The sequence below is a fragment of the Chroicocephalus ridibundus genome, chromosome 6, assembly GCF_963924245.1.
Source record: "Chroicocephalus ridibundus chromosome 6, bChrRid1.1, whole genome shotgun sequence".
In the NCBI taxonomy this organism is placed as follows: Eukaryota; Metazoa; Chordata; class Aves; order Charadriiformes; family Laridae; genus Chroicocephalus; species Chroicocephalus ridibundus.
In genome coordinates this window covers 34,319,623-34,346,777 of record NC_086289.1, presented here as the reverse complement: position 1 = coordinate 34,346,777, position 27,155 = coordinate 34,319,623, and the positions used below count along the sequence as shown (strand labels likewise).

The 27,155-nt window shown below is 49.9% G+C and overlaps 2 protein-coding genes and 1 long non-coding RNA gene across 22 annotated transcripts in view; 2 read left to right on the top strand and 1 right to left on the bottom strand.

Annotated features, from left to right (window-relative positions):
* The first annotated feature begins 1,904 nt into the window (after positions 1 to 1,904).
* Positions 1,905 to 4,716, top strand: EGR2 (early growth response 2). Its single transcript, XM_063340081.1, has 2 exons — positions 1,905 to 2,440; positions 2,785 to 4,716. Exons 1-2 carry the CDS (start codon positions 1,975 to 1,977, stop codon positions 4,011 to 4,013), a joined length of 1,695 nt encoding a protein of 564 aa, XP_063196151.1. The 5' UTR covers positions 1,905 to 1,974; the 3' UTR covers positions 4,014 to 4,716.
* Positions 4,717 to 6,483: 1,767 nt separating this feature from the next.
* On the bottom strand, positions 6,484 to 9,605 carry ADO (2-aminoethanethiol dioxygenase). The gene has a single exon (XM_063340082.1). The coding sequence runs from the start codon at positions 9,523 to 9,525 to the stop codon at positions 8,788 to 8,790; it is 738 nt and encodes a 245-aa protein (XP_063196152.1). The 5' UTR covers positions 9,526 to 9,605; the 3' UTR covers positions 6,484 to 8,787.
* Positions 9,606 to 9,640: 35 nt separating this feature from the next.
* Positions 9,641 to 27,155, top strand: part of LOC134517972 (uncharacterized) — a 132,512-nt gene continuing 114,997 nt past the window's right edge. For 13 of the 20 annotated variants that reach the window (XR_010071783.1, XR_010071800.1, XR_010071798.1 and 10 more), the window contains exons 1-6: positions 9,641 to 9,777; positions 10,351 to 11,842; positions 12,646 to 17,184; positions 18,661 to 18,846; positions 20,911 to 20,986; positions 21,775 to 21,931. This is a non-coding gene — a long non-coding RNA (uncharacterized LOC134517972). The remainder of the gene's footprint in view (positions 9,778 to 10,350; positions 11,843 to 12,645; positions 17,185 to 18,660; positions 18,847 to 20,910; positions 20,987 to 21,774; positions 21,932 to 27,155) is intronic. The other 7 variants (XR_010071788.1, XR_010071793.1, XR_010071789.1 and 4 more) reach the window with 7 other exon arrangements.

Here is a 27,155-nt window from a genome sequence, read left to right as displayed (position 1 = left end):
GTTACCTGTTTCTCAAATTCATGTGAAGTCACTTGCCCCACCGCACAACAGATTCCAATATTTTGTTCTTTCATAGTAGCGATTACACCAATTATAGCTCGGCTGTAATGGAAAGGTACAATACAATTGCTCCTACTTCTCAGTCAAATTTCCCAGAACCTGTCTCTCGCTCTGTCTCTCTGTCACAATTTAACTTTTAAATTAAGATGGGTTTTTGAAATGAAAATACCTAGAATCCTACTGAAATTGAGCACAAGCTTTCTTTCAACTAAATCTCAGATGCCAACTGTATTGGCTGTATATTAAGTACTAGCAACGACTGGTGACAAAATCTACATTAAAATAAAAACTAAGTATTATATATTTACCAATTAGTGTGCACACTTCCCTGATCACCCATAAAGGAAAATATCTAGGTTTATGCCTACCATTCCTTAGCAGGTATGACAAATGCCCCTAAAACTTTTATTTTTTCAGGCACTGTGTCTCATCTGGGCCCTGCGGTGACTGGACAAGTCACCAAAGTGACCTGAGCATCACAAGTCATGGGAGCATCACTAAAAGCAGTGAAACAAAACCGGAGGAGCTAAGAGTGCCTTTCTCAGCTGGGGTGTGAGGTGTTGCATGGATAAAGATGGGCTGGGGAGACAGACGCCCTGTGACAGCGTTTGGGACACGCGGCAGAGGTAAGTGCATGCGCCGTAGGGACACCTGAGCATGCCACACTTCTGTGACAGATGCTCTAATGGACTAAAACCTGTAAATATTGGTATCTGCTGTTAAAAATGAGAACGAGGAGGTTTTAGCCTTCCTATGTATTCTCTGGCTTGTCGCTTTGGAACAGGAGCGCACTTCTGTAGCATCCCTCACATGTTGCTGTGTCTTGCTGCTGCTTGGGTTGTCAATGGGGTGGGTTTTTTTCCACAGACCACTGAAAAAGGGCCTTGCACGCTACAGACCATATGTGAGAGCGGCTTTCCCAAACGCGGGAATAAACAGCCACGAGATGAAATATTCCCAAGTAATGAGATTAGTGACACGAATGTAGCATGGGATACAGCTTTCAAAAATAATTACATCTGACACCCTCATCGGCAAGAAGATGGAGGGGCTTGCAAGCTCTGAGCTTGGGAGCGGCATATGAAAGATTGGCTTCTCCTGGGAAGGGAGGCACAAGGGAGGTTATTTTTAGTACTTTGGAAAAAAAATAAAACAGCTAGAATTTAAGCACTCTCTGGTTTATGGAAGAGATAATAGGGAGTTGAAGCAGGATGGGAGCTGCGGGGACAGGACGGGACGGGACGGGACGGGGGGGTCCCGGAGTGCTCCCCCGCCGCCCCCCCGTCCCGTCCCGTCCCGTCCCCGGTTGTGCCCGTCGGTACAATAACAACCCACCGACGGCGGGACGGGCAGTTCCGTTTTCGCGACGGTATATATAGATCAGACACTTTCCAAAAAAAGCATCGACGCGCTTGCTTTGCTCGGGCGCCTCTTTCCACCCGTAATTCAGAAAAAAAAAAAAATATTTTTAATATATATTTTTTTTTTTTTGAAGAAAGGCGAAGCCGGATTCCGTCAATGCGGCTGTTTTCTGACCCGCCGCCGCTTTGCGGTTACGGGCTGCTGAGAAAGTGAAGCGGGGTCCGGCGGGGCGGCCCCGGGACCTCCTCTCCGCTTTTCCGAAGCTTTTGAAAATTTTCCGGAACGAGCCCTAAAAAGGGCAGGCGGGGCGGGGCCGGATCCTCGCCTTTTTAGGACAAGGGCCCCGCCACCGGAATACCCCCCTGGGCGGCGGCGGGGCGCTGCCGGCGCGGCGGGGGCCGAGCGGGGCCGGGGCGGGTCGGGGCCGCCCCCGCGGGGGATGATGATGATGGGGGGGGTGGGTTCGGCGGGGGGGGGGGGTGGTAATTCGGGGCGGCGGGTCCCGCACGCGGGCGCCCACGTGACCGCCGGGCCCCGTTCCTCAGTCCTTATATGGGCAGTGACGTCCCGGGCATTCAGGGGGCCCCCATAAATACTTACCGCCAGACTTGTCCTCCAGCGCGAGCGGCGGCGGGAGCGCGGCTCTCCCGGGGCACCGCGGGCACCCCACCGCCGCGACGGGGCGGCCGCCCGCCCGCACATGCCTCCCCGGTTCCCCGCCGTCCCCCCGCGCCGGTAGTGGGAGGCAGGGGGAAGCGCCCCCTCCTCTCTCTCCTCTCCTCTCCCCTCCCCTCCCCGCCCCGGGCGCGCCGCTCCCCCGGCCGCCCCGCTGCCCTCATGATGACCGCCAAGGCGGTGGACAAGATCCCGGTGACCCTCGGCGGGTTCGTGCACCAGCTCCCCGAGGGCATTTACCCCGCCGATGACATCTCCGCCGCCGCGCTGCCAACTTCGGTCGCGATCTTCCCCAATGCCGACCTGGCGGGGCCGTTTGACCAGATGAGCGGTGTGGCAGGAGGTAAGCGGAGCCCGCGCAGGTGCGGGACGGGCCGCCCGCGGAGGGCGGCGGGGCGGAGGGCGGCGGGCGGGGGGCGGACTGGGACGGGGAGCCGCAGCCCCCCAGCGGGTCGCCCGCCGCCCGGCCGGGGTCCCCGGCGCCCCCCGCGGCAGCTCTGCCCCCGCGCCCGGCTCGGGGGAAAAGTTGGGGCCGGTGCGGAGCCCCCGCAGCCGGAGCGCAACATGTGCGCGCCGCAGCCCCGCGTCGCGCCGGGGCGGGCGGCCACCGGGACGGGGACCGGGACCGGTGCCGGGCCGCCCGGCGGGTCGCGGCGCGGAGGGCTGACCGGCTGCTTGCCCCCCCAGACGGCATGATCAACGTGGACATGGGCGACAAGCGGGCCCTGGACCTGCCCTACGGCGGCGGCTTCGCCCCCAACGCCCCGGCCTCCCGCAATCAGACCTTCACCTACATGGGCAAATTCTCCATCGACCCGCAGTACCCCGGCGCCGGCTGCTACCCCGAGGGCATCATCAACATCGTCAGTGCGGGGATCCTGCAGGGGGTCAGCACGCCCTCCTCCGCCGCCTCCTCCGCCGCCTCCGCCGCCTCCTCCGCCTCCTCCTCGGCCACCGCCGCCGCCTCCGCCGCCTCCCCCAACCCGCTGGCCGGGGCCCTCGGCTGCACCATGGCGCAGGGCCAGCCGGCCGACCTGGAGCACCTCTACTCGCCGCCCCCGCCGCCCTACTCGGGCTGCGGCGACCTGTACCCGCAGGACCCCTCCTCGGCCTTCCTGCCCGCCGCCGGCGGCGGGGCGCTGCCGTTCCCCCCGCCGCCCTCCTACCCCTCCCCGAAGGCGGCGGCGGCCGACGGCGGGCTCTTCACCATGATCCCCGAGTACGGCGGCTTCTTCCCGCCGCCCCAGTGCCAGCGGGAGCTGCACGCCGGCCCCGACCGCAAGCCCTTCCCCTGCCCCCTCGACTCGCTCCGTGTCCCGCCGCCCCTCACGCCGCTCTCCACCATCCGCAACTTCACCATGGGGGCGCCCACGGCGGGCGCCGCCCCCGGCACCGCTCCCGGCGGCGGCGGCGGCGGGGGCGAGGGCGCGGGCGCCCGGCTGCCCGCCGGCGCCTACAGCCCGCACCACCTGCCGCTGCGGCCCATCCTGCGGCCCCGCAAGTACCCCAACCGGCCCAGCAAGACGCCGGTCCACGAGCGGCCCTACCCCTGCCCCGCCGAGGGCTGCGACCGCCGCTTCTCCCGCTCCGACGAGCTCACCCGGCACATCCGCATCCACACGGGCCACAAGCCCTTCCAGTGCCGCATCTGCATGCGGAACTTCAGCCGCAGCGACCACCTCACCACCCACATCCGCACGCACACCGGGGAGAAGCCCTTCGCCTGCGACTTCTGCGGCAGGAAGTTCGCCCGCTCCGACGAGAGGAAGCGGCACACCAAGATCCACCTGCGCCAGAAGGAGAGGAAAGGAGCCGCCGCCGCCGCGGCCGCCGCCACCGGCGGGTGCCCGCAGCCCGGCGGCGGGAGCGGCGCGGCCGCCCTGGCCCCCTGCGCGGCGCGGACGCGGACGCCCTGAGGGCGCGGGGCGCGCAGGAGCCAGCGCTGAGCCGCCGCCGAACGCGGCGGGGCGCGGAGCGGGGCGCGGTGAGCACCCGGCGGCGCCGCGGGGCTCCCCCGGGCCGGAGCGGGGGGGGCCGGGCCGGGCCGGGCCGGCGGGTGTACATAGGGGCTGCGGCGGGAGGAAGGATGGATGGATGGATGGATGCATGCAGTGCCGTCGTGGTGAGGTGTCCTTGGTGCCTTGTGTGGTGTAGAGCCCGGTCCCCTGTCTGCATGTGGGGGGGTGCCTTACCGATCCGCTCCGACGACAGCGGCGACACCGAGACCGGAAAGTTTTCCCTCCCTGGTTTTAGTATGGCTGTACATTTCTGCCTATTAATATTGGGATTTTTTTTTTTAGAGACTATATTTTTGTACGCACTGGTTTGGGGTTTTGTTTTGTTTTTGTTTTGTTTTGTTTTTTTCTTTTTGGTGACTTAAAAGTGTTACGTTTGTAGTAGGACTTGGGACGGGATGTAAATACTCTGGCTGGAACCGACGCCCGTTGTCCGCCGGGACCCGGCGCGCAGCAGATAACACGAATAATGCACAACCACTAACGGGAGCTGGAAGGAGCGAGGGTTTCTTTCTGGCCACTCTGTAAATAAACTTTTCGACAGTAGGGTCGGTGCTTACAACGTTTATAAAAGAGGACAAATAAATCTCTTAATTATGCTAAATCGACACCTTTACTTCCTTAGGTTCTCTGGCCCGGCCCGGGGGAGGGGGTGCCTCCCGCCCGTCCCCGGGCCGCTCCGGTCCCCGGCGACAGGAGGCTGGGGGGGAGCCCGGTCCGGGAGTCGCTGGGCTCGGCTCACCGCACCGCCCCGCCTCGGCGCGGAAAACCGGCGTCCCCGGTCCCGGCGTACAAACACTCGCTCTCGGGCGCGGGGATTTCCCTCGGAGGCAGGAGACGGCGCTAATATTAACCGGGGAGCGGGGTGGGTTTTTTTGAGTCACTTTCTGTTTTGTTCCGCGGTTACGGTCCGCCCCGCAGGCAACCTTCCCCGAGTGGGCTCCGGAAAAGCGGGTACCGCCGCCCCGACGGCGGCCGCTGGGGGAAAGCGGCTCCCGGCGGCGCGGGCGGCACCGCCGCCGCTCTCGGGGTGCTCCGCGGGGGCCCGGGGGCGGTGGCGCTCACCCCCGCGGCACAACCGGCCTTTTGCTGCTGAACCCATCTGGCCGCAACATCGCGCTTTTTTCCTTTTTTTTTTTAACCTGTTTTGACTGTTGTTTTTGAAGGTGTTATCCCGGCTTGGCCCCGCCTCGGGTCCCGCCGTCGGTGCGGGGCCGTCGCATCCCCGCGGGCTCACCCGGCTGCCGCAGCGCTGCCCGGTACGGCCCGCACCGCACAGCACCGACCGCCCCGGTAATGCCGCAGCCCAGTATGGCGGGGAGCAGGGCAAAGCCCGTCCCCAGCCGCTCTCGACCTCTGCCTTTCCCGCTGCTGGGTCCCGCGGCGCAAAGCCCCGGTGGCACCTGCCTTTGCTGTCCAAAACACCCTGCTGCCCGTCTCCTGGAACTGGCCCTGGCTTTTGGAGCAGACCCTCTTTCCTTGTGAAAGGCGGTGAGCTGTAGCTGAAGCGACGTGCCGGGTTTTGAATCAGGGGTGAAACAGGCTTCCAAAGCCAGGCACAGACTCGTCCGTGCAGGATGGAGAAGTTGCAGAATGATGCCGGCTCCAGAGCCACTACGCTCACCACCTCGCCATCCACCTTAGCAGCACAAGTAAGCCTTCGCCTCCCCTGCCACATCACTTGGCAGGTGGCAGCTTCGCCACCCGATCCCATGTATTCTTGGCCCCCAAAAGAGATCATGGCCTGCTGCTGGAGGGATGTCACACGGGAGTGCAACCTCACGGGAGCCACGGCCTCCTTGGTGGGCTGTGGTATGGAGAGGTGGACAGGGATCCAGTGCGCTCAGCCTGGATCTCAGCTATCCCACGGCCTGGGATAACGAAAGCTCGGTCGCAGCCGGAGCGTCGTGAACAAAACTGGGATCTCAGCTACCCAGGTGCACAATCTGAGGCTCCGCTCACACTCTCCAAACTACTGTCTGCAGCCATGCTACAAGATTAAAACCCCAGCCAAAAGCAAAACAACATAAACGACACAGAAATTGTAAATGAGACAAATTAAGGAAACTGCCGATGACTAGCAGGCAGCTACGAGAGAACCTGACGTTGTGTGTAACAGTATGAGCAGTCCCAAACCCCTGCCTTTGCCTTACAGTAACAGCCAGCTTCAAAAGTGGTCATACCGCATGTACCTGGATTTGTCTGCAGGGCGCTGGTGGAAGACTGGGGCCGAGAACCCAGTGTTAAGCATCGCCTTTCAAAGAAAAGCCAGTCGCACCATTCGGACTGTTAGGCAAAAAAACGTCCGCTCTGTACCATACTTGGTTCGAGACTGTCGTACTTGTGAAGGAAAATATGGACTGGTCAGTGGTGAGATATCTTGTATTTATTCTATAATTCAGCAATAACAGTAATTTTGCTGTTGTGAAACCACAATAACCAGACTGCAGAGAGAAGGAACGGCATTACAGACTTAAACCTTCTGCTTACAGATATCCAGAACACATGAAGTAAGTTTCAGTTACTGAGTAAGCAAGAAGTTACACAAAGAGGCTTTTCTTTAATGCATCTCAGGTTTTCTTTGCTATTTTCCCTGGCTTTAATACTTTGATGCTAACTCCTTTATTAAAAAAGAAAAAGGTTTTGCCACAGTTTTTAACAGCGCTCCGCAGTGTAAGGGACTGTGCTGTCCTCTACGGAAAGATGCGTTAAAGTCCTATCCCATTGAACACCTCGACTAGGTTTTACACATGGAGAAAAAAAAAATAAAAACCAAGCAGAAAGACCTAAGGGGAGGACAGAACAGACGAGATAAAAAATGCTCTCTGTCACAGTTTGTTTTTCCAGTACAGCTGTTTGCATGCACCACACTCTCTTCTTTGTGGACATCTGAAAAAGGATGATGGTCTTCATTAGCATCGGAGAGAGTCAGAAACAGGCTGTAACACAGGGAGGCATTGCGTTATAGTTAATGACTACGTTCGATAGAGAATTGTTGCACATTAACTAATGCTAAGCTGCAGGGGAATTCCAAGAAAAACAGGTAAGCCAGCTGCAGAAATATGAGACGCTTTAAAGTGCTGCAAGAATAAATGGAAAATCTCCTGAAATAATTTCCACCAATTTTTCCTGCAAAAGAACTAATCTGTGCATGCATAATGCTGACTGTATTTCACATTCGTTCTTTCGCAGAAAAAAAAAAAGAAAAAAAAAAGAGCAATGCCATATCAGAATCATTTAAAAATTCAGACATACAAGCTACTGTACAGGAAAAACAAGTCTGCTTTTATAAATACACAAAGAAAAATTAAAGCTAGTTGTGGAACCGTTTCTGGAGCAGGTTGGTACATCACTTAGGAAGATGGTAAGTCGTGTTTTCTTATTCAAATTCCCACATGGTGACCAAGAGGGCCAAGGCTGCCCTGGCCTGGGGTTGTGGTACGAAGTGTGCGTTAGGATGATTGGGCATGAGACCAGTCCCTGCAGAACAGACGGGAGTACTTCACCTATAGGAAAGGCTTCTCCCTTGTTAGAAAGATCCCATCACATCCCCTGCCGTGGACAAACCACATCTCCAGACCGCTTCCATCATAGCAAGGCGAAATTCATGGTGTGTCTTCTACGCTACATTTATTTAAAAGCCTTATGAAAAAGCAGTCTTTATAAATAGTATAAAGAGGGAAACCGCAGGGCTTCAAAAGCCCAAAGCGTTCACTTGTCCTTATAAAAACACAGGCCGCACTTTAAAGAGAAGACATCAGGTCAAATCTTATCTGTACCTAGGGTATGTGCGTCGCTGGAGATATAGGGTTTGCAAATACGTCATGTTTCTACAATAGCTTCCACGACACAACACTGGATAGTTGTTTTTTTTCTCTTAAGATGCCCACAGTTTCCGCTACCCTCCACCACTGCTGCGTGAGAGGTTCCAAGCGAGGTTAATTAGCAGCTGACTAGTCTCCTTCTCCTAGCTGAAGGAAATATGCATAGACGTACTCTGTCATTCGCAGTTGCAATAGTGAGATGTTATATGCAACGCTTCAAATAACTGTTAAAAAGTAATTCTGAACCTGACAGCGTCCCTTTGGAGTGGGAATTCCCTTAACTCCAGCCCTGGGGATCCCCGGAGGAGCACTGTCCTGGCTCAGGAGTTGTTCTGGGTCTGTTTTTTGCTGGCGGGTTACAGCTCTTGTGGAGACCCGCTCTGGAGACGGAGTCCCCAGAGCTTGCCACCAGACCGGGCTTGGTGGCCGCACTCCGCCGGGGGAACTCGGGGTGCCCCGCCACGATTCTTATTGCGTTTGCTTTCCCTGCCGGGGCCCGGTCCCCCCTCGCCGACGCGCGGCCCCTGAACTATTTACACAGGATGCTGGATGATTCCTTCCCCCCCCCCGCCTCCCCAGGCATTCCGTTGAGCAGGAGTTCATCCGTGCCGCTCCTCCACATCAGCCCAAAGGAAATAAAACACGCTCTGGCGCCGCTTTATTGCCCCCCACTCACAAAGCCGGGCAGGCCTGCGGGATGAAGGAGAAGAAGTAGTCCGTGACTCGCAGCGGCCCCGGCAGGCCGGTCCGTGAGGCGGGCCCGGGGTGAAGGCCGCCCGGGCAGGCGGCCCAACGGTCCCAACCGTCCCAACGGTCCCAACGGCCGCCACCGGGCCCGGGCCGCCGCCGGCTCAGAGGCAGACGCGGGGCCCGGGGTAGGGCTCTCCCCCGCACCAGAAGTCGGCGGCCTGCGGGGTCTCCATCAGCCAGACCTCCCGCGGCAGCCCGGCGGGCTCGGCGCCGGCCGCCGGCCCCTCCAGCAGGCGGTAGTAGTGACAGTCCCGGCCGTGCTGGGGGTCGTAGGGCGGCGCCAGGATGTCGAGGAAAGCGGCGGGCCCGTCCACGGCGTCGATCTGGTGGAGGTTGTCGGTGTGCGGCGAGAGGAGGCAAGGCGGGGAGGCCGGCGTGTAGTGCTGGCGGGAGCGGAACAGGGCGCGGTGGCAGGGCCCGCCGGCGGCGGCGGGCGGCGGGGCGGCGGCGGTGGCGGCGGGGGGCAGCGTGTCCATGCAGGCGATGCGCAGCGTGCCGTAGAGCACCTTCAGCATGCCGTTCATGCCCGGGTGGTCGTGCAGCGGGATGCAGGCGCCGCTCCGCAGCAGGAACACCCCCATGCTGAAGCTCTCCGTCTCGCAGATGTGCATGTAGCTGACGGGAGGCACCACGCCGGACCACGGCAGACCCCCGCCCGCCGCCGCCGCTGCCGACGGCCCCCGCGGCGCCAAGTGCAAGTCCTCGGCGCGCACCTCGTCCAGCAGCTGCTGCAGCCGGTGCAGGTTCTCCCCGAAGGCCGGCCCCGCCGGGCTGCGGAAGGTGATCCGCGCCTGCCGCGCCACCCGCTGGATCAGGGAGGCCATGTTGTCCCGGGGCATGGCGGCGCCCGGCCCGGCCCCGCCGCGCCCGGCCGCGGCAGGCGGTGCCGGCACAGCCGCTTCCGCCTCCTCCCCCTGCCCCCGCCGCGCAGGCGCCGCCGCCCGCCGGGCATCACGGGGATCGTAGTCCTGACCGCCCATCCGCCGCCACCGCCGCTCCACAGGGCCCCGCGGGGGCCGGCGGCGGCGGCCGGGGGAGGAGGAGAGAGAGGAGGAGGAGGAGGACTACGGCTCCCAGCAGGGCTGGCGGAGGTGGGGGGGCGGTGGGACCGCCGGCGGCCGCCATCTTAGCGCCGCGGGGGGTGAGGCGAGGCGGGAGGGGGTGAGGGCCGCTGCCCGGGGAAGGCCCCGCTGCAGCCCCGGCCTCCCGCGGTGGGCGCTGAGGGATGGCGGCGGCGGCGGGGCCCCGGCCCCGGTCCCTGTCCTTGCGGGTAGGGGTCTGGGCCGGCCGGGGATCTGGGCAGTGCCCTGCCCGTCGGGACGGGGAGGCCATGGTCATAAACAAGGTTCCCCTGTTTTCTGTGGGGGGTGAGGAGAAGGCGCAGGAGGGACTTTTTACTTGGTTTGTGGGTTAGCCATGTAAAACTGAGGATGGTGGCGCAAGTACAGCCTCATGGACATGTAATGGATTACATAAATGTTTATTTTTGATCACTAATACTTGTTACAGCTGAACTCCTCTGTCAAATTTATCAGATTTCACCTTATTTTCTGAGACCGCCTCTCCCATTGGGGTGTTGGATGGAGGTCTTGCTGTATGGCATGCACTGTCCTTGACAGGTCTCCTTATGTTGGTGTATCTGAATTCGTTATCTTTATCCACAGATGAACATCAAATGAGCACACGGAGTTCCAGAGGCTGATCCTTGGAGAATCCACGTGTGACAGAAAGGATGGATAATCTCTTGGTTGGGCTCCAGCCCAGGGAAGCCTGTCTGTGGTTGTTCCAGGCTGATGGACGAAAAGGGCATAGCATTTACTCTGCCAGGGCGTTACATGCAATCTTTTATTTCATTTATATATCCGTGGCAACGATCCTGTTTCCTTCTTTTGAATACACATGACTGCGCATAGCAGATCATGCCTAGAAAATACTGTGGCTTTGAAGTCAGAAATTAACCTAATTAGTGCTGGGATTTGCTAAACAAAGTTAGCCTCTGATCACAAAACTATATGGGCTCCTACCACCTTGAGTTCAGTTATTTAAGTGGGTGTTCAGCATGGTCGGTCTAGGCCCAGCTGGTTAGGATTCTGAAAAACAGCTGAATTATAATCAGATAGGACTCCTGTGGCTGCAGCCCACTGAGTTAAAAATTTGACTTAAAACTAAGGTAAAACAATGTGTTTTCTTGATTAAAAGCAAACTCGAGTTTTAAGATACACGTTAAGTAAGATACATGTGGCCTTATAGCATTCTTACATATGGTACATGAATCAGGAATACTGTACATGAATGAGAAATGTAGATGTTGTGGGCATGTGATGGCCCAGCAGAGGAAGAAATACTGATGCTGTAAACAAAGATTGGTGAGTTGAGTCTCTCTTCCCAAACCTATTTCCCTCCTTCTATAAATAAATTTGGTGCACAGAGTGCAAATTAGGTCACGGCATTATTGCTTCCTCTTCACAGAGAAGGATGTTCCTTCGAGTTGCTGCTTTCGAGTTCCACCTGAAGCTGCAAAGCATTGAACACTTCATTTCCTGTTCACACCAATGTTTACAGTCCTTTCTCTCGCCAGTGCCAGAGTTGGGAGCATGGGGTGAAGGTCAGATGAGCATTTCTATGCCTGGCAGGATGCTTAGGATGAGGGGGCAGATGCATAGGGCCTTTAATGGCTCGTGAGCCTTTCTGTGTTGGAGTGAACGTCTGAGGGCACTGACAGTCACACCACTGCTGTATTGATTGGCAACTGGCATCTTGTAAGAAGCCAAGGGATTTGGAGGGCTCCACATTCAGTGTGCTCTTCTATTCAGTCCCCTTCTGCAGGGACAGTCAATTTAATTATGGAGGTATGGGCTGGCTATTATTGTTATCAGTGATAATGGTAAATTATCCTTCTATTGGCTTAAGCTATCCATTTGTGTCCTGCCTCAGCAATTACATTTTATGCTTGCAAGGGATTGCGAGAATGCTTACTTTTGAACACACTGGTTCTTTTTCTATGCAGCACAAAAATAAGCCATTTTGTGGAAACAGAAATGCTTGGTAGGACATTGTGCACTTGGAGTAATGTACAGTCGTAAGAAAGATCAGCATGGAAAACCAGGATCCTGAGTTCTGGTCTCAGCCTGATCTTGACTTGCTGGGTGATATTAGGTGAGTTACTTGACCCTTTAGTGCTTATCGCTCTGTAAACCATGAATTACACGTCCTGTGTACAAGGATGTTTATTAAGATTTTAAGAACATCTTTATGTGAACATTCCTGGTGCCACGTTACGTCGGTGATAAGGTTTATATTTTGCATAATTGATCACCAAATGATCCTCAGTGTTTTTAACTGCTGTATATTGATTCCCATTTCTGGCAGATACAGACAAAAATATGTCCTTCGCACTTAACGTTCTAGTTAAATGCTGTATCACACCCACATTTTTCAGTGCAGTAATATTAAAAAAACCCCAAAAACAAACAACAAACAACCTCAAAAGAAAAGCAAGCTGTCCAGCCAACTGACAATTAAATTGATGTGTTTTTTCTTCTGAAAGGCCATATTCTTAACTGGCCTGTACCATCTGAAGTGGACGTGAAGAAAAGAAAAAAGTAAATCACGGTGTAATTGCTTGGCTGGGCTTTGAGATTGCTTTGTGTTGGTGATGCAATGACCAAAGTTCAGCCCAGTGGTTTTATGATACAACCAGTGTGAGTGAGGTCAGGTTCAGGTTATGGTTTTGGTCTCCTGCTGTGTTTGTTTTTTTCCCCACATGCAGAAGGAGAATGTGTTGAGAAGAGTTACAGCTATTTCCTCCTATCCAACCCCCCTATTTCTAGGTTCCTCTCCTTTCTACCTGAACTCTCCTGTGGGATTGACGGTTTTTCAGCTACTCTCTTTTTTGTTGCTGTTATGTTCCCCCCGCCAAGTTTGTGAAATATCCCTTGCTCATTTTCACTTTCTTCTAGGGGTTGCTTCGCAGATCCTCTTAATTTGGTTTGAGAAGTTAGAATCACCTGTAACTATCAGGTAAAACAACAGTCTTGAATGGAAGAAAATGACAGCCGCCCGCTTAGAAGGTCAGTTGTTAGCTGTAACTAAATGTTGTGTCACGATGATAGAATATTTTACAAGGTGTAGAACTTGGACGGGCAGTACAGAAACCATGCTCCGTTATAATGTTGCCAACGGCTGCAGATGTGTGTTTACATAGGACAAAAAATAAGAATCTGTGTCAAAGAACAGCATTTTTGCACTGTTCCTGCCACTGGTTCTGTAAGAGTATATATTAATTTTTATTTTATAGCTACCACTAATCAAGGAGATGGATATGAACGCTAGCCAAACATGATTCAGATGAGAACAAGACTAAAAACAGAAGACAAACAACATGTCCGTAACGTTTGCTGGCTCTCCATAATGCCTTACGTAAAAGAAAGTTGGTTATCAGTTATTCATCAGGGAATTTATATATCGGTAGAAATACAGAGGAGTGCTAGCTAGAACTGTACTGAAATCAAAAGGGGAGTTAGGTTCATATAGATACCAAACTTCAAGGAGATCTATGTAACATTAAGACTGCCACCCACCTTTACCACTTGTTCACTGACACATATCCTGTATTCCATTAACCACGTAATTCACCCCTCGCTGCACTCTTCATTTGTTGTAGCCTCTCAGTTAAATGCACTATTTCTATATAAAGCCCATCATTAATGAATTTTATTGACAGGTTGCTACTGAACAGCCTAGAGCGGGAGTTGGAGTGACTCAGAACAGGGAAGGCTGTGCAGCATGCAACTCCCTGTGCATGAATTTGCAGAGATAACGAGACGCATTCTCATCTTCTGAGTTTAGCTCCGCTGATTTCATGCTTTCCACTGGTGCAAATCAGATCCCTGCTGATGTCTCTGACGCTGCCCAGCTTAGACTGTGGTGGTGGGTGCTGTGGGTTAGTCATGGCCTTATTCCTTCTGAACTCTTTGACTGTCTAGGGCTGATCCTGGCTGTGAGGAAGACAGCGTTTACCAGTGTGGTTAGAAACTGCCCTCCCTTCTTGGCGTGTAGCTTGCAGGAAGGCATCTCTGGCCAGGGCCACTTGTGTGGTGTCACCCTTAGCCACTGCAGCTGGGAGCTGCCTGATACTTTCGCCAGTTGTATGCAATGGTGACAAAAAAGAGAGAGAGTGAGAGGGAGAAATCCCCTAATGACTGTGGAGGGAGTTACTGCTTGACTTTTCTAAGTTTTTAACGTTTTCTAAAGGTAATGTCATTATATAATCTGGGAAAAATATGACCTTTATGTCTAAAATTTAGAAATACATTCAAGAATATTGTTGAAATGTCCAGAACCCTGAGTGCTCAGATACAGGCAGGAAGGTAAAAAAAGATTATTTTTTTTTTTTTTTTTTTATAATTACTGAGATGAAAGAATCTCACAGCTCAATTTGCAAGTGTAATTCTGAGTCCACAAAAAGCTGTATTGTCACTCTTTCTTATTATTGGCATAACTTTCAAAATAAAATATCAATGAATATGAATGCATATGGATACTATGTTATGAAGAAGGTAATTAGAAATAAATGGGAATCATTGATTAAACTGGTTAATCTTACAATGTACAGAACACTGTAATTGGGTCCATCACATTTAGTCTTTTAACTGACAGCAGAAAAGGCACAGTTAAAGATGTGGTATGTTTACTTGTTATTTCTTCCCTGAGTATCTTTATCTCTGGTTGTATTAAAATAATCTGATGTTTTACTTAAGTGCATTCAGAAGCAGCGAAATGCATAGAAGTCATTTATCATTTTATTGATAGAAGTTACTGTTAACTTACAAGCTTGATGCTACCTGTTGGGAAAGTTGACATCTGTTTCCCGGGATAGTTGGTGCAGAATGGAAGGCACACTTGGGTGTCGTCCTGATGCTTTATTAGCATGAGGGGTCTGCCTCCTGCCTGGAAGGCCCTGGCCAGCCGTGGAGTGGAGCACCCAGAGTCCCTCCTGCTGTTGTAATTTCTTGGGCTTAGGGTGTGGCCCTCTCCACCATTTTTGAAACCACTTCTGTGTAGGTCCTTTGAATTCTGTCACTGTCTGCTAGATCCATAAGGCCCCTCCAGCCTCTATTACATCAGTGCTGAACTCCACTTGGGTTTTTTTTCCTCTTTCTGTTACTTTTTCAGAGAATCCCGAGGGTCCCGTTTGGTCGCTCAGTGGGAGAACGGAGGGTGGGAGAAAGCTTGCAAGGTCACCTCTGTTTGGAAGCAGCTCCCTTGGCCTTCAGCCCTCCCCTTCGCAGCTGGCTTTTAAATGGCAAGAGAAAGTTTTGTTGATGTGGCCCAGGGGAAAGGCCCACTTAGTGTACAGAGGCTCTGCAGAGTCCTCGTCATTGGGCAGTGATGAGAAAAGCTGCTCCATGGTAGGGAAAGCCTTATGTTTCTCTCTCGGTGCATTACCACCGACTGCAGTGCCGTATTTACTTTTGCCGGCTTTGAGATAGGTGCAGTATATAAGCACTTTTGTGCTAGGGTGGGGTGTGATCCTGCTCTGTTGGAGCCCAAGAGCTGGAAGTATACTGTTTACTAACTGGGGTCCCAGAGGGTGCAAGGTGTGGGTCTACCACTGCTTGTCCTATGCTAAGTAGTGATCACACACTGACTTTTAGGCAACCTCACTAGCAAGGTCTAAAGTAATCCTATTTCTGTGGCTTCAGGAGTTACTGCTGTGCTGCTGAGTCACTGTAACCTGCTTGGCGCTCACTCATAGCCAGTGCTCACTGCCAGAAATGCTTTAGCACAGACTATCTTTAAGCTAAGTCTTTCTTCACAATCGCAAGTGAATACTGGGCATGGTCATGACACAGGCGATAAGCAGTAACACCTGAAGCCGTAGTAACTTGATTGCCTTTGGTTATACATGTAACACAGTAAGAATCTCTTTTCAGCAAGAGAGAGAACTTTTTTCATTTCTTAACAATTTGGGATCAAATTTATCCCAGTGGAGTTCTATACAGGGTAAATTGATAGTGCTAAAATTAAGAAGGAAAGAATAAATAATTTTTAAGGAATAGCTAAGGAACATTTTTCTACTTTGAATAAATAACAGATACATTTTTTTTGTGGAAAGACTTAGTGTTCAGCAGAAAAAGAGATAAACCGTAAAATTTACTGGGTAATTTTACCCAGTAAATACTGGTAAAACCCCATAATTTTACTGGGTAAAAGGACAGGGAAATTTCTTTCACTATTTTCAGGTGTTTGTAGTGTTTAGGTTAATCAGTAAATTTGGTAAAATCCTTCTTTGTCCCATAGGTAGAGGGTCCGTATGAAACTTGAGGCCTCCGGGAGGAGGAAGGAAGTTTTATGCAAGCGTTTGAACAACGCAGGTGGACTGAGGGAAGCAGAAGAAAAAGGCCAGGTCCCACAGGACAGTTACAGCCACCCACGCAGCAGTGTTGATCTCTCTCTGAGTCGTGGTTATCAACCAGGATTTGACTACTTCCAAGATGAAAGTATTAAAATAGAAGAAAATCAATTAGAAAATGTTGACAATTAGTTAGTAGAGGGAAATGTCGAGGAAAAAAGAGAAGGAAGGAAGAGATGCCAATGTGGATAAAACGTCAGCGAAAGAGGTCAGGGGGATGTTCCAGCGAAGCAGCACACAGAGGTGAGTTGGTATTTGAACGTGCAGGGAATGAGGCAAGGAGGGAACAGGGCAGTTTGGTTCCATGATGTACGGTTGGAGGCTAAACAGCTGTTAAAGGGAACATACAAAGGCATTTGGAAAATGAGTGCTGTGTGTAGGCAAGGTTTTGAAGTGTGGATGGAAATGATGACACAAAAATTTTAGTTTCTTTAAAAATGAAGAAAGTAGTTTTAATGCTGTGTTGGAGGACAAAGTGAAAAGTTGCAAGTCTGAAAATGGCAAATGCTTGCCCAGAGCTATAAACGTGACCATCACTGTTTGTGCTCTAGTACTCAGAGTATTTACATGACCACATGCTCTTTTTCAGTTAAAATAATATATTTGGCAGTAACATACCACTTCTGCACTATGCTACATTATGCATAGGTATATCTTCAGATGACTGAGGAAAAAACCTAAATGTTACTGAGGTACAAAGGGAAATTAGTTCAGATATTTAGTATCTAGATTTTACTTTTGTATTTCACAGCATGGTAGCAAAAACATGGCAGATTTTTCTTGGAAAATTAGGATGCATTCCAGCAGAAACTGATGCAGAGACTCAGCTTTTTCTAAAAAATAGCTTCCACTATTCCCTGTAGCTCAGAATTTAGAGCTTGCAGGATCAGAGCCTAACAAGACACATATCCTTCTTACTGTTTGGGTTCTTTTTTCCCTCTAGGAAAACAAAACTCTCCATGTCTCCATGTTAAAATGATTGGAAATTGAACTTAAGGGGATCTAGCATGTGATTACTTTTTTTAGACAGGATTTTCTTTGTAGCTGAATTGGACTGTGTCTTTTTTTTCTCCCAAACCAGATGGTAAGTGATTCAGTACTTTTAGCAGTAGAAAAATGATTTGTTTTCTTTCCTCAGTAGTTGGTGTGAATGTACTTTTCTTTATCTATTTACATATTATGTAAACAGGCTTTACCAGCATTTATGTACATAGTTTACAGTCCTAATTCTGCAGAGAGCCCTGTATAGGCAAGGCCTTGCACATAGGAGGAGCTGACATTGCTTACAGAGAGCTGTTCACATGGAACTTATGGCAGGGTTGTAACTGTATTTGTATTCATATGTATGCACTTCAATTTATTACACTGCATGAGGATACCAACAGAACCGTAAGTCCACAAAACTGCTGAGTAACTTTATGCACTATACTTTTTTTCACCTGGCAAGGTCTCTGGGGATGCTCTTGATCTCTTCTGCTGCCTTCCTGTGATAGGCTGTAGTCCTTGTGACTTTTGAGTTAAAGCTAAAAGTTTATCCTTATTATAGGGCGTTGGGGCGAGTTCTTCCTGGTGTGAAGGGCGAGCAAGGGCCTCATTCATGTGACCTTTTTGACTTTTATTGATGCTACTAGAGGGACTCCATAATGGATTCCAGTAATGGTGAGAAATATTTGGGAGAGTATTAAAAAAACCTTTCACACGCATACCTGATTTCTCAAGGTTATCTGCATCTATGTTTGTATGTGTATATGCAATGTTAAAACTGAATGCTAAATGCAGTGCTGTGCCTTGTTTTGTGCTAAATAAAGCATACATGTAAACCATATATATGTCGTGTCAGCATATGGCTATTTGAGGCAGAATGGGAGGATCTGAAGCTGATGGTAGACTGCATTATAGGGAAGTAATATGTTACAGTGTCCAGCCACTGATTCCTTATACACAAAGGTACAAGCAAGGTTGCCCGAGCGGCCTTACAGTTGCCCTTTCCAAGGATTTAAGAGCTGTTCTGGAAATTTGATGTGCTTTTACCCTGGTTTTGTCTAAGAATTAATATGTTGAATGCATAGAGTCATACTGCCACTCTACTGAGATGGTAATACTCCACTTCAAAAATAGTGGCCAGTTTCTCTCTTTACAAATCTGGCTGCACACAGTTGGAATGGGATTATCCAATTCTCTTCTTGGTTCTCACCTCATCCACGCACACTTCAGTTGAACCGCTGGGGGTTCGCGCACAGAGGAGCTGGCCCCTTGCCTTGTTTTCTAGGTTTACCCGAGAGCTGAAACCCTGTTCTTAGCATCTCCCACTTGAAAAATGTGACAATCTTCTGCTTCCGTGAATTCCAATGGGGGAAAAAAAAGATACATGAATTAGCATCAGAAACACTGTGCTGTGACATGTCAAGTTTTTCCCCTCAATTAAATTATTCAGTGGAAGGGTGGAAGAAGAGGACCCTTGAAACTAGCACTGTTTTTTTTTGTTTTGGGTCAGTAGTCAAGCTGGAGTGATTCACCATGCCTCGTATTTGTGTAATAAATTACTTTTCTTTTTATGCAGGGGGAGTTGTTTGGGGGAGTTTGCCTCTTGGGCTATGTGGCTGTTGATGTGGTGGTGCAAGGTGGCAGAAGGACACACAATCCTGCGGGATGCTGCTGTGCGGGATGGCGTGTCGGTCCCGTCTGGGGTCAGACAGCCTGCTGGGAGGAACAAGAGCTTGTTTGGCCAGCGCTCTCTGTGTGTTAGGTACCGAGTGCAGTACCTTGGGACATACCTCACAGTTTTTATAACTGGGAATTGCTTTATTACGTTACCAGAAAGAAAGAAAGGCGCTAAGAAATGGTTATGAACTTCTAAATGCTGTATCTGTAGAAGAGCGGAACAGTAACTCCTAACACAGTTGACGTGGGTATGCAGGGATCAGTGGGATTAAGGTTTCTGTTTTCTGAGACTGTTGCTGTGCATGCTCCTGTGCTTGTAGTTGCCTCCTGACTGGCAGCAGAGTTCTTGCTTCCCGGTGCCACAGTTCCTGGTGTCCCCTGGCACCTAGCTGCATGTCTCTCACTGCCCAGGTCTGGCACTGGGAATGGCACCATGCCTGGGAGTGTGGCAGTGGCTGTGACACGTAGAGCAAGTGAAGAGAGACCAGGAGAAGTTAAACAGATGATCGGTCCATCAGGGAGAATGGGCAAAATCTGCCCTCAATGCGGAGGGCTCTGAAAACAGGGTAGGAGACCAGTTATCTGTTACCTTCTGTGAGCCCCAGGGAGTAAACGCTGTGGAGAAAACATGGCTCAAAGCTTTAAGGACTAAGTAATTGCTGGAAGCTCTAGGTTACTTGAACATAAGCATGCATTTATAAGCACTGGAAGTACTGAAGAGAGTTTCTTCTGGTTTCAGTTAATAATAGGGCATGTTGTGTATCGTTTGTTTGCTTGATTGGTTCATTTTATTGTGTGCAAATACACTGTAGAAACAATTTTGTCTTTTGTTCAGTGTTACTCAGCTGGCATGCTTCTTGTAAATCCAACGAATTAAGGGGAATAAGTAACCTGCTCTGGTCAGCCTGTGCAACAAGGTGCATTTAAAATAAAGGCCCGCAAGGGATATGGTGGGACTGCAGAGGAGCAGGAAGGATGGTGAGCAAAGGTGGCAGAACGGAAACCTCTGGGCCAGCAGGCACAGCAATTCCCTGGCAGTGTGAGTTGCCTTGGTGGAAAAGGGGTTCTGCTCTCCCACGTGTGGTACGAAACTCGGGCTCCACTGACCTTAGTGGAAATGACGTGGTTTTGCACTCGGGCAAATGAGAGCAGAATCTGGCCAACTGTTAATAGCTTTTTGTCTTTGGAGCTGAAATAAAGTAGCTGTGTATGAAAATAATTGTGCAAGTGTGACTCCTAAGTGACTTATAAAAGGCGAATTCAATATTTAATTGTTGGAAACACAAACTGTTTGGCACGCATCTCCTGGCTTGGCTGAGCTGTGCTTGACCTGTGACAGAGAGAGCAAAGGTGATTTCAAGTCCTGGGATCCAAGGGGCCAGTCTGTAATGTCACTCCAGGCAGAGTCAGTGCATTGGCTGCTGCTTTGTGATTACAGACGCTTATTTTATGTACAAAACCAGTCGATTCGCTATCTTTTATTTCCATTATCTCATCTCAATCTTTATGTGTGAATCTGAGCTATTTTACTTCAAGGGGGTGGCATATAACTAGAATTTTAGAAAAGGGTTTGGTAACAAGAAGTTGGTTGTTTTGATATAAAGATGTTCTGATGTAACTGAAATGATAAAATTGGTTAAATCTATGTGCAGAATCTGAAAACTTTGTGGGAAGCCTACCAAGTTGAAAATAACCTTTCTTCTGCTCTGTGCCCTGCATTTCTTGCAATATTTTGGCCCATGCCTCAGAACAAGGATAGTTTAGCTCTTAGAATATAAAAGAGAGAATTACAAGCAATCACGTTGCCGTAGCTTAACACGCTGTCACTCCTCGGCTTCAGGAACCAGCTGAACTTCAGGAACTCTGCTCTCACACCCTGTGGTGAAATGATACCTGTTGGCATAAGCCATCTTCATGTTGTTAAATTCTTAAACTGCGGTAATCTCACCACAAGTGATTAGCTGTCCTTATGGCTAGAAACATGGTCATTCAAACTCCTGAAAACAGAGAATGTTTTTTCTGAGGCCAAGATTTAAAAATGCTTTTACCTTTCAAAAAGCTTCCAGATTTTGACAAAGTAAACTTTATTTATGCAAGCTCTTCTTTTTCTTCTTTTTCCATTTTTTTTTTCCCCTCTGTCATGTAAAAGTGACAGTACAAGCGTGGATGGTGTGGAGAGACGTCCAGTTTTGTTGGGACACAAGTGCGAGCCCAGAGCTGATGGGGTATGTCTGAAAATACTTCCTGGCAAAAGTTGTTCTGGCTGAGAATCAGAAGCTCGCATCCAGTTGACATCACTGGAAGATGCACACACAAAGTGAAAGTACTATGTGGCCTTTAAGCTTCTGTTCCTGTGGTACATGAGGTTTTATATTACACAGAAGAACTGAACCATTCACTTTTCTGGGTAATTGAGACAAAACGGGTATCTGTGATCTGTTCCACTCTGCTCTGTCTGAAGTATGCCTCCATCACTTTAACGAAGTGGCGTGTATGCACAACAAGGAGGGTCTTTGGATGGAAACACTGTAACGCAGAACTCAGTAACTGATGATAATTTTTAAAGAGATGAGTACAACAGTTGCTGGTCATCTAGATCGTAGAAATAACTTGAGGGAATACGTTCACCAAAGTGAAACGTTCTCTAAAATGCTTGCTAACAGGTTACTTACGCTGGTTTACTCCAAAACCAGTATCTTTTTCCATAAGCCGAATGAAAAATTGTATTTTTTTTCTTATTTAAGTACATGAGGAATAACTGTGAAAATTGTTTGGGTTACATGGATGTTAAATAAGTGTCACCAGTGGAAAATCAGGCCCAGTGCTTTTTTTGTGTGTTTGACCAGAGGAAGGGGCATTTCCATTTTCTGTTGCTGATTGAGTTCCCCTATGATCTTGTCTAATATACAGAAACACTGAAACCATACCAAGATTGAATCCCTCTTGTGCCCTACAGAGCAATCATGTTCCCTGTTTGTGTGCATCTCCTCCCTTTGACTGTTTGTCCTTTCAGATGCAGCTCTCTGGGACAGGAGGAGCTGTCTCTGCGCCTGAGCCAGCGGGCACTGCTGGAATAGAGAGAGCAGCTTTCCTTCCACTCCGCGTCTAGGTGAACCCAGTGAAGCAGATGGATGGCATGAGGGGTCCTGTGTTTCTCTGGTTGGCACCAGGTACGACTAGATCCATCAGAAATCCCAGAGCTGCTCAGCTCTAAGCCCTGGCTGTGCGCCTACAGCACTGGTCTCCAGGGAACCGAGGTCACTAGATTGGAGAATATGAGTTGCATTAAAAGGCCAGTCCCTGGGGGTTTAGGAGTGATAGCAGAATAAATACAACTTGCTTTCATGTTACATGGCATGGGACTTCTTCTTCCTCGCAGATGACTTCTCCAGTGCCGCTTGGGCTTCCCTGTTGCTCTGATTTTTCCTAAAGCCTTGATTTGACAGTAGCCTCTGGTGTGCTGTGGGACAGCAGATCCCCATAGCAGCAGGCCCACCAGCCTTCCTGTAGAGAGTTAAAGGAGTTTTGGAGAAATCAAGCAATTCAAAAATTCGCCACTCTTCTCTGGCAGTTCCCTCGATTCAACATGTCCCTCGTCTCAAGCGCAGCTGGGCAACAGGCTGGGGAGGAAAGCAGCGCTGGTTTTATTGTCTTTCAGATGCTTAGGGCTGCTGATGTTAGGTGATATAAGAGTAGTTTTTTTGAGAGGGGAGTTGTACGTGAGGGAGAAGCATCACTATCAGGTGAACTGGAGGGGTAGTACTTTGACCTCTTGGCGCACAGGGCAGGCTGAGGAGAAGGAATAAGGCTGACAGAAAGAAAATCCTCTTAATCTGGGCGATGTCAGCTTGTCATTGTCAGTTCGGTAGTTATATAGCTGCAAGCCTGCTGCTGCCTGTTTGCAAGGGGCAGATCATTAACGACAAGGCATGGCAGAGTGCAGCACACTTGGGGCTTTGAGGTGCTGACAGGCTGATACTGCCCAGAATAACTGCAGAGAGCATGGTCATGTCCAACACGAGGTACGGTTCTAGGAACTCAAAAAACCCCTGTTATCCAGCATGTCACCCTTGAAGATGACATGTGGCATGCTGAAACCTAAAACTCCCTCACTTTCTGCCTCCCCAGTGGCTCCATACTGCATTCAGCTTCTCCTTAGTGTGAGCCAAAAGGTGAGAATCAGTGTAGCATGGGAGTCGGAAGAGCTGTGGGGTTCTCTAGGCTGGCTGGACGAGCAGCAGCACATGGGAAGCACACGGGTAGCAAAGTGGTGGAGCAGGTCTACACTTCAGGCATATAGATCTCTGGCAAGACTGAGAGTGGAGGAAATTTTGTGGGTCGGAGAGAGTGTGGGACTGAGGTAAAAGAATGCAAGAGCACGCTCACTATACGGCTGCTGAGCAGGGAGCAAGAAGGGATTTTACAGTTTGTGGCTGGAGGGATGGAGCGAGGAGTGGTGGATCGGGTAGAGAAGAATCTGGTTGGGCTGAAGGGTAATTGTACAATATACCCAGAGCTTACAAATTATCCCAGACCAGACTGGAAATGTTCTGGTATTCTTCAGTAGTGCTTACAAGTATCTGATAGTTACCGTGCTGGGCACCTGACTCTCTGCCCAGAGCACTGACAATTTGCCCCCTCTTGTTTGTCGTACACACCTGCAGATTTAATACTTTTCTTTTGGAGAATGCAGCACTTGCCTGTCCTGTGAAACAATGCTTCTCTTCTGCCATTCTCATGGAGATGTGAAGTGATGATATCACTTCCTAGCAAGAGGCTGGTGAATCACTTTGTTGGTGTTCATGAATCACTTCTTTGCTACCAGTTTCTGCACTGGTCTTAATATAATTTCCAAAAGCAAAAATCATCATTTCAGAGACCTTTTACTTTTTGTTAAAGAGACAATACTGGAATTATCTTGTTGCATAATGTACTGAACCGGAGCTCCCAGCATGCTGCAGAAGAGCTCTCCCAAATCTATTTGTGTAGCTGAAGGTATTGCCACCTATCCAGTTGGCTTTTACAGCCTCCCTCTCCAGCAGTGGAGAGCTTGCTTGCGTAGGTGTTTGTCTCTGGTGGGTAGACCGACAACTTAGCTTAAAGTTTAAAGCTCTGCTGTGGGTCTGATAACCTCTTGCACGGGAGCAGAAGTTCTCTGAGCTCTTATGGCTAGGTGTGCAAAGGCTCTGCTGCTGGTTGAGAGCCTGATGTTTCACTGCGTGCCTAGGGAGTCAAACTGGTTGTTTATCCCCATCAGCTTTGCCCCTCAAGTGGTGTGAAGAAGGCAGGAAGCAGGAGTAAGTAGGTCCCTCGGAATTTCCTTGTCCAAGGGAAGAACAGCCAGTAGGCTGTGTGTTTGTGTCGAGGCAATGTCAAAGGTCTTTGACGTGCACCATCTTATGCATTGGCACACGGCTTTTTCCTGGGGAAAAAGTTGTTGTGCATGGTATGAATATGATCTTGTGAGCTAAAGGCACTTGTGGTTTATTCTTGGCAAAGCCTGGGGCTGCTTTAAAATTGTCTTTATGACAGCACTGGCAATCTTCGGGCAACCAAAGGGTCAGGGAATTGCATGCAAAGTGCAGAGGCGTTTTTGCCCATTGCCTTGTTTGATGGACTAAGCGTCCCTCCGTCACAAAGATCCAGCCCGTTTCTCCGACCAAGCACAGCATGTGCTCCGGCAAGCCCGCTGCTGCCCTTGGAGGGTATTTCCCTATTGTTTTGTCTTGACCGTTAACGCCTTTCCCTTTCTCTGTGATATGCTGTGTGTTGCCAGCTGGTATTTGTAACACGTTTAGTAGAATTTTAAAATGAAACTTCTTTGGAGGAGGCCGGCGTGCCATGCGGGACATGGCCTGCGTGTGGGCAGCATCTGACAGATTCCTGTCACTGTTACCCGACAGGCTTGTCAGAAATGACAGCACCTGCCTGTGGACCGCACTAACGCAGTGATACCAGCCAAAATGGGAAGTGTTAATGGTATTGTTTGCCCCGTGTGCTCGTATTCATAGTCCCTCCCCACTATGAGAGGCGCCGTGTAGATGTCTGGATGGATAGTTCCATGTGTTAGGATAATGATACCAGATACCATTCAGTTCTGAGCAGCTGATGTGTAATTACTCTAATGGAAAAGCAGCAGAGGAGATTGCTTAAGAGTTTTTCAGTTATCAATGACTTTTCTGCACGTAGGTAGGTAAGGAGGTAACCTGTCTGAAAGATTTCTCATTCCAGAATTAGTGTCAAGGATCAGATCTTCCTGACCCTGTTGCTGGGAAGTTCTGGTCTCACATTTATGGTGCACCTACATGCTGGAGATTTTCCTGTTTCATTTCCCTTTTGTGATGGATGGAATCGCTTTAAATCTGTTTGGGGTTGGTTTTTTTTTTTTTGATATTGAAAGGTTATTTGGCTTTTTCTGCCCATGTTACAGCCGTTAGTGCGTTTCATGTATGTTATTAGCACTCCGTAGCAGGATGCTGGTTTGTGCCTAATAGGGATTCTCAAAATAGCCATTGCTTCACCATCTCTCAAAGCTGGTCTGCAGTGCAAGGCACTTCATTTTCCATGTGGTCCACTGTCAGCCTCCCATTGTAAATTATCTGCCTTTGTCACCCACAGCCTGATTTTTCTTACTCTGTTCAATGAAACTACTGACCATTGACTTTAACAAATCAAGTTGGTGTTAAGAGAATACCTGTGAGAATTTCCCAGTTGCGTGATTTGTACTTATTTTGTAAGTTTTGGAAGGCTGTTTGGTTCCCTGCTGCCCCGATCTCAAATATGTGACCTTGGAAATCGGTTGATCGAACATAACTTTTTTTCATTTGCAGTCCCTGGAGGACTGTAATTGCAGCGCTGCCTTGTGACTGTGCTGAATGAAGAATCAGAGCCCAGCCGAAATTCCCAGACCAAAGGATACAATGGCTACTAGTTACCTTGGTGCCTTTTTAATGCTTTTTTTCTAAATAATATCTTTTTGCATTGTATATGGTCAGTGTTTTTGGAAAAAAAAAAAAGCAAGCTGTTTTTAAGGTACCTATTAAAATTAGGGAAAATAGTAGGTCCTCTTCCCCCTTATGTGCACACCTTCTCCTTCCATATGCTTTAGTGTTGTAAACTGATCATCTCTTTCCATTGTTATGGGGAAACATTTAAATACCACACCATTTTATAGACAAAGGAAGGAAAAATTCAACAACTTCGTACTCTGCCTGTGGGAGCTCTCAGTCTAAGTACGGCAAAATTAGCAAGTATGAAATGTAGGCCAACAGCTAAGGAGAAGAAGGGGGCGAAGGTATAGGTGCGAAATAAAGACAGGATGAGATTGTTCAAAGAGGTGGGAGGAAGAACAGAGGATACTTGGCAAGAGAGACCCAATGATACGGGTCAGCTTTACTCCCATTGAATCTGAGTGCTATCCCAGATTTATGGAGCTACGACACCCAAAGCCCTCTCAGGGAGAGAGATCTTAGCCCCGAGGGCAGCATGGGATGATGCTCAAAGCCCAGAGAAGAAAAGGAGGCACGTGAGAACAAAAGGAATAAGAAAAGTAGAGGGAGTGAGAGAGTGAGCAGGGAGGAAGAAAAGCAGAGGGGTTGCGAGCAGCCTGGGGTAGCGCTGTGTAAATGCGAACTGGGATCTTCAAAAGGAGTTTTCCCCAGAATAACAATAGTCCCAAGCCCAGTGCAAGAATTTAAATTTGACCCCAAAGTAGAGAGAATTACAGCAATTCTGCTGTGTCTTAGGTCTGCATTTGGAATTCCAAGCTTTGTTTTGCCTCTGGAGTCCTCATCCTTGCACAGTCCCATTACAGCAGCGCTGGGCCATGCAGGTTTTAGTGAGAGTGAGTTCCTGTCCTTGGGCAGCTGCACCACTCGTGTGCATTTTTATGAAAGACTGTCCCCAGAGCGAAGGTTTGCTGGTGGAACTAACAGCAGCAGCTTTTCGGAAAGCAACACTGAATTTGCCATAGGCACCACCCCGTAGCGTTTTCCCCAGCCAAGCACTGGGACCGTGCGTGGAGAGTTGTGTTTGATGAAACGTAGGGCAGCTGAAGGGCAGGCAGGCTATTCTGGTGGTTGCGTGTCTGCAGGAAAAGGTGGAGGCATACCCGTGACACATGGGGAAACACTGCTGCGTGCTGAAACTTCCCTGAAGAGCTCTGATTTGAAGGTGCAAATGGGATGCTTTAAAAAAGGGAATTTACTGACAGAAGAAAAACTAGTAATGAGCTGAACAATTAGCTTATCTTTCACCTTTCTAGATACTTAACAGCTAAAGATTTAAACAATCTAGAAGAAGTTGGAGCATTAATTTGAGGCTGTTAAAGTCGTCCTGATCAATTTATGGTACTCTTCTGGAGGAAGAGTGTCTTACTTCAAGTTAGCTTAACCC